General features: G+C 28.7%; 1 protein-coding gene across 4 annotated transcripts; it reads left to right on the plus strand.

Annotated features, from left to right (window-relative positions):
- Nucleotides 1-3,184: 3,184 nt before the first annotated feature.
- Nucleotides 3,185-6,932, plus strand: LOC107481023 (microtubule-destabilizing protein 60). 4 transcript variants are annotated; one of them, XM_016101224.3, is made up of 7 exons: nucleotides 3,194-3,241; nucleotides 3,418-3,486; nucleotides 5,568-5,612; nucleotides 5,687-5,800; nucleotides 5,896-5,955; nucleotides 6,166-6,260; nucleotides 6,522-6,932. In XM_016101224.3, the coding sequence occupies exons 1-7, from the start codon at nucleotides 3,209-3,211 to the stop codon at nucleotides 6,655-6,657; spliced, it is 552 nt and encodes a 183-aa protein (XP_015956710.1). In that variant the 5' UTR covers nucleotides 3,194-3,208; the 3' UTR covers nucleotides 6,658-6,932. The 4 variants fall into 4 exon arrangements, with proteins under 4 accessions (XP_015956713.3, XP_015956710.1, XP_015956711.1 ...); XM_016101225.3 differs by having other exon boundaries at nucleotides 3,197-3,241; nucleotides 6,525-6,932; XM_016101227.3 differs by lacking the exon at nucleotides 3,418-3,486 and having other exon boundaries at nucleotides 3,185-3,241; nucleotides 6,525-6,932.

Here is a 6,932-nt window from a genome sequence, read left to right on the forward strand (position 1 = left end):
AACAAAAACCATCAACAATAAACCATTAACATATACCATTAACAAAAACCATTAACAATAAACCGCTAAAACAAAACCATTCACAAAAACCATTAACAAAAACCATCAACAATAAACCATTACCAAATACCATTAACAAAAACCATCAACAATAAACCACTAAAACAAAATCATTAACAAAAATCATCAACAAATACCACTACCCTACACTAATTTCCTAAACCACTATCCAAAAACCATTTACAATAAACTGCTAAAACAAAACCATTAACAAAAACCATTAACAAAAACCATCAACAAAAACCACTACCCTACACTACTTTCCTAAACCCCTATCCTAAACCACTAACAGTAACATAAACCATTCTAAAAACCCTTTAACAAATACCATTATCATAAACCGCTTTCATAAACCACTAACCTCGTCGTTGATAACACCGGCGATATGAGCTACTCCATCCAGACGATAAAGCCTTCCCGGATCGTCCCCCATCGACAGAAACAGCCGCTCTGGTCAAGCTCGTACTGAACGCTGGTCTTTTTCTCTGGGATTTGGTGGGGTTGGAGAATGAGAAAGTGATTCGAATGAACTTGGCTCGAACTCCTTTTATAGCCGATTCCCTTGTAATTCGAATCAACTTGATTCGAATTACTATGCAAGCCCGTTTTCACCTAATTCGAATCGAATTGATTCGAACTCCTCTCACATGCGCTTCTCCTAGTAATTCGAATTAACTAGATTCGAATTCTATAGTTGTAATTCGAAACAACTTGTTTCGAACTTCATTCATTTTTGGCGTTCCTAGTAATTCGAATCATATTGATTCGAATTACGTTCAAATCAAATTCGAATCATATTGATTCGAATTATATAGTAATTCGTCCTGGTTGATTCATGTATTGATTTTTCATTTGGCTGATTTAGGTAAATTTGAGCTCCACTTGGCTCATTTCAGTTTTTTACACTAAATTTTTAATACCTTAACTAGAGAATTTAGCATCTAAAAATTGATTCCCAGAAATTATCTATAACAACCCAAATTACTATCGGTCTAATTAGAAAGATAAATATTATTAGAGATATATTAAAAGACTAATATTTTATTTAAAAAAATTAGTTAATGCTGACCTAAATACAAAATAAATATAAAAATAATATTTTTTAACAAGGGATGTATATGGTTTGGCCTGGTCCTAAGACCAGTTCAGTCTCGAATATTTTAGGAGCTGATTTGATGTGATTTTATTGGGTTTAAGGTCGGGTAAAAGTCTCAAAAATAAATCTGATCATTATTTTAAACCGGATTTGGATCAAGGTAAACCCAGTTTTACTGATTATGTGCACCCTAAGAGAACTAAAAAAGGTATATATGTTTTAAATTAATTTCAATATTATGTTATATTAATCATAAGCTTATTGTTTTATTTTTAGTCACACTTGTTGAATTAAAAAACAGCTCAAAAAGGTATCAAATTAGAATTTATAGACAAATTCAAGTTCAAATATTGATATTAATTTTTCGGTAACAATTTTTTTTTATGAATAAGTGCATCATAAATAAGTTTCTTTATAAATAAATTTTTTTATAAATTATTATTAAAATTTTAAAGACCCGATTTTTACCCGATTTGGACCCAATATAGTTGTGGCAAAAACATGTTTAAATTTCATTGGATTTAGAACCAGATTAAAATATAAAAAATAAATTTAATGTATATTTAGGATCAGATCTAAGTTAATTTAGGATAAATTCAATTTCACCCGACCCATATAATGATGACGCATATTCTCAACAACATATATTGCACTAAGGGCATATACTATTAGAAAAGAAAAAACTCAGCAAGAGTAAAAGAGCTATTAACAACATAATTATATTATTGTTATAGATGTTGTGTAGCAGGTAAGAAATTTGTAATTTAATTATGAGATTCCAATCGACAGAGAAACAGGGATTTTAATTTCTCAATCATAATATACAAGAATGCAAAAGAAAAAAAAAAGAAGAAGCTGAGGCATGCGGCATTGGTAGGATTATTATTATTATAATATAGAGAGGTTGAAAGCGTCTCTTTGGTTGGATTGACGGCTTCAGCAAGAAACATTTGAAAACGGGCTATTAACAACCTCTTCTTCATCACTCTTTGCTCTTTCAAAAGTAATGAATGTGACTCCTATCAATTGTCACACATATCCCTTCAAATTAACTTTAACTCATTCTTGTTCCTGCTATCCTGAAATAGTGTGTTATATATGAATGTGGCTCGAATAATTTAACTTCAAAAGCTATAGCTAACTCAAATTAAAATGGAAGGGTTGTCTATGACTTTAAAAAAAAACATGAATGTAAGTTTAATACTGTGAAGATGAGGATATTTAGATGATTGAGTGGATATACTAAAATTTATGACAGGACACTTATTGTGTATATATATGATTGTTGTATCAAGAAATAAAGTTGGTTCTTATGGGGAAACAAAAAGAAAAACAAAGAAACGGAAGAGTCTTCCAATGATGAACAACATTGAAATTCATCATCAGCAAAAGTTGTTAATATTATTATGTACTTTTGCCCTATACAAGTAGAAAGTAAATATTAATATTTTAAAATTGATAATGTCATTCTTAATTTAAAGATGTTATTCTCTGATATATATATATAAAAAACTAATTTATAGCAATTTTTAATTTGTTATCTGACTGAGAGATCAATTTGTAACAGTAGTAGTATTCAAAAGTCAAAACTGTGTTTGAATGTGTCTTCAGAAACATTATTATTAGTTTTACTCATTAATACTTAAAGTGAAACAGACAAATATTGTTGTTATTAATCAAACAACAGATCAGACACATAAGAGTCTCTCTTCTCCAAATTTATTATGAAATCCAAGGTGCTACATTACTTATTAATTAATGTTATTCCTCACATAATAACATAATACTATAGGTATATAATAGGATTTCATTTGAGAAACGAGGAATTTATGAGGGGGTTGAGACTTGAGAGGGAGGTTTAATCAGAAAGTTTGGTGCAAAAGAGAGCATGAAAATCCTAGAGCATGCTGGTGATGTGGCAACAGAATAATGAAAAAGAAAAATATTATTCAGAAAGTTACCAACCTCCAAACTTGTTCCCTTTTTCCCACTATTTATATGCTCTCCTCTCCTCTCCTCTCCTCAGTAGCTGCAACACACACACGTATTATTATGGAGAAAGCTAGCACTAAATCTTCTTTGAAGGTTGGGAATTAAATTAATGAATATAATAATAGTATTTTCATTCTTTAATTTATGTTATGTTATGTTTTCTTTACCCTCCCTCTTATATTCTTAAGCCTAACAACAGTAGTGTATATATTATGAAATTCAATTCTAGCTAACTATTATTACTTGTTTTCCATGCATGGCTAAATTAGTTTGTGAAGAACACTTCACAGTCTACTGCAGCTCAATGGAGCATTACTAATAATAATGCTAGAGGAATGGTGAGACATATATATTGGTTCACCATTATTGTTATATTTTTAGTTTGATCATAAAATAATAAAATTGATCTTCCACGGAATAATAATAATAATAATAATAATAATAATAATAATATACACGTAAATCTAGTATAACTACATTATAATGATTACACATTAACTATTAAGTGTTGTTAAAATTATTTTTTTTTTATATTTTGATAATTTTTTTAAGCAAAAATTTTTAAAAAACGTTGTTTAAGAATAAAAAAAATATTACTTTAATTTTAACAATATTTTTTAAAATACTATAATCATAGTAACATAGTCATATTAAATTAACTCATATATATATATAATTTGCAACTCCAATTTCTAATTAAGAGAAGCTAGCTAAGTTATTGATGATTTATATATTAAGATACTTCTTCTGCACTTGTATGTCCCAGCCCATCATCTTAGTTCTTAAGGTTGAAGTTATGAGAGTGTAAAGTGTCAACTATGTCACATCTTAACAACACTGAAAGAAATTCTTAATAAGAGAAAATATATATGTTACTTGACTTTACTAGATGGTCATGACGCAACAATTTTAATTTCAATTAATTACCACCTTATTAGCTTGTGGCACAAATAAATTAACTATTCACTAAATCACTACTGTTTTATCACACTCGCATGCAGGAAATTATTATTTAGATAAAATAAAAGCCCGGTCTCATGCATGCAACCGCATCTTATTATATTAGTTACTAATTAGTATCCCATTATTCTACCTTTCCAATATATATATATCAAAGTATTAGTTGTCTCTTACTTCATTCACGCAGTGCACCAAACAAATTTATCCATGCATTTTTGTCCTTCTCATTTGATTCTCAGACATAATTGTGACTTGTGCTAGCAGTGTATATAAAGTGGGCCCCGAGGTGTATAATCTTCATTATTTGGCCCCCTAAATGATCAACTAATTATACTATAAACTTTGCATAAAATTAATGTTGGTCCCTTTTTGGATGGGGCTAGCTCCGACCCTGAATTGATGAGTACATGCACACATGGAACAGGGCTTATATAAATTTACTCTTCTCACCGGAATATATATAATTAGTTTGTTAACATTAGACATGTGTGACCACTTCAACTGACCATGCAGTCCTTTTCCATGACTTAGATCAAGTACATGCATCACCACAATATGGATCCCATAATAAGTTTTCATCTAATAATAATTGCCTAATTTCATTATTATTATTTGTTTATTACGATGACTTACCATTCTTTGTGCATTGTCCTATAGGCTATGAGTTTGTTTCGCTGAATTTTTAAGAAAAGATCTTATTTTTAGTTACTTTTTTAAAAGATTTTATGAAAAAATAAAAATAATTTTATTTTTTAATATCTCGTACAAAAAGATCTTTTTATTTATCAATTATATTTGGGTATAACAATATAAAGGTATTTTTTTATTATATCTTTTTTTAAAGAAAATAGATCTTTTAAAAAAAGATATAAATTATAACTTTTCAAAAAAGATCTTTTTTATTTTTCTGGTGCTTTTACTTTTATTACTAAAAATTTGCCAAACACACTAAAAAATAAAAAAGATCTTTTTTTATTAAATTTTTTTTATTAAAATAATGGCGCCTAAATAAGTACTATACATGATTATTTTTTTTTAATATAAGTAACGTATTGTGGCTTCTAAAAGTGAACTTTTTTTTTAATATTGTATTACTAGAAGTGAAATTCTTCGTCATGAACCAATCTGTATATTAAACACAACTATGGCTATTTATAAAACGTCAGTGACGTTTTGTGTTCTTCAATTAAAATAACATTTTTTAACAAAACGTCAGTGACGTTTTGTGTTTTAATAATTAAAATAATATTTTTTATTACAAAACGCTAATAACATTTTGTTCTTTTATGATTAAAAATTTTTTTTATTACAAAACGTTTTTGTAGTACTACCATAACCGTGTAAAACACTAAAATGATCAAATATTTTTGTATTTCTCATTAAAATTATTCATATATAAAAATTTTAGCCTCTAAAAGTAGACATGATTATTATTATTGGATATATATATGTTTGACAGGCAAGAGATGAAGTCAAAGATAGGTTCCATGAGAAGAATAACAAGGTTAGTTCCTACTTCATTATACCAATATCTGGGTGAGTGATTAATTAATAATTATGTGTGTTGATGATGTGTAGAGCTCATCATCACAGTCAAGGAAGTCATCTCCTCCAAAAGAAAATACAAAACCACAAGAATTCAAACTCCACACCCAAGAAAGAGCTGTCAAGCGCGCAATGTTCAACTATGCAGTAACATTCATTCAAATATCTAACCTTTCCTCAAAATCAATACTGCTTTTTTTTTTGTGCCTAATAACTTTAATTTGCATGCACACCACATACAGGTCACTACAAAATTTTATCTCATGGAGATACAAAAGAGACAAGCAGAGAAGTTGCAGAAAGTATTTAATACTCCCTTCATTTATTAAATCATTAACATTTTTACTTTCTTTATATTAAAAAATCAATGTGCTTAAACTTATTTTACATCTGAATACATTAGTTTTTCAATATATAAAAAAAGTCAAAGCCGTTATAAAAATTTAGATAAATTAAAGATTATTATTAAAGAAATAATCCGTTCCAATATATATAAAAATATCATGGAGCAGATGATTGAAGAAGAAGAGATTCGGATGCTAAGGAAGGAAATGGTTCCAAGAGCTCAATTGATGCCTTATTTTGATAAGCCTTTTTCCCCACAAAGGTATACTCAAAAAGAACAAGTGAACGGCATTTATATATTATTTTGAACAAAAATACTATTTGTACACCAAAATCAGTCATTAAAATCAGCTACCAATATATTTATGTATAAATATTTATGGTTTAATTTATTTTCAATGTGTATTTATATTCCAACATGTATTTTATATTGGTGACTGATTTTAGTGACTGATTTTGATGTACACGTAGCATAACTATGTTAAAATGTAATCAATAATCTGAATTGTTAATAATAATATAGCAGGTCAAATAATAAGACAGTGGGAAGTAGAGAATCATATTCATGCCTGCACATGATGAGTAGCAAGTGCTTGAGGTGCTGCAGTTTGGGTAACGAATTCCACAACTTGCACCACTCTCTAAAGCCCGTCAACTAACACCTTCAATTGCCCTTATTGCATGCATACATTTCATGCATCAATGTTGTACACTATAGAAACCAACCTTCAGATTTTTGTACTATACCATGCATGCCACCATAACCTAGTTGTTCCACTTAATTAGGCCCCGCAATGTTTTTTATTTTCTTTCTTTTTTTTTTTATTTTGACAAATAAAGACGAATCATGTTTTGATTGCGTCATTTAATTTGATGATATTGGTTCTTCAGATTAATTACCATGCCTTGTATTGTACCAATTGGAAAACAAGTG

Source organism: Arachis duranensis, chromosome 3 (genome assembly GCF_000817695.3).
Source record: "Arachis duranensis cultivar V14167 chromosome 3, aradu.V14167.gnm2.J7QH, whole genome shotgun sequence".
NCBI classification, from domain to species: Eukaryota; Viridiplantae; Streptophyta; class Magnoliopsida; order Fabales; family Fabaceae; genus Arachis; species Arachis duranensis.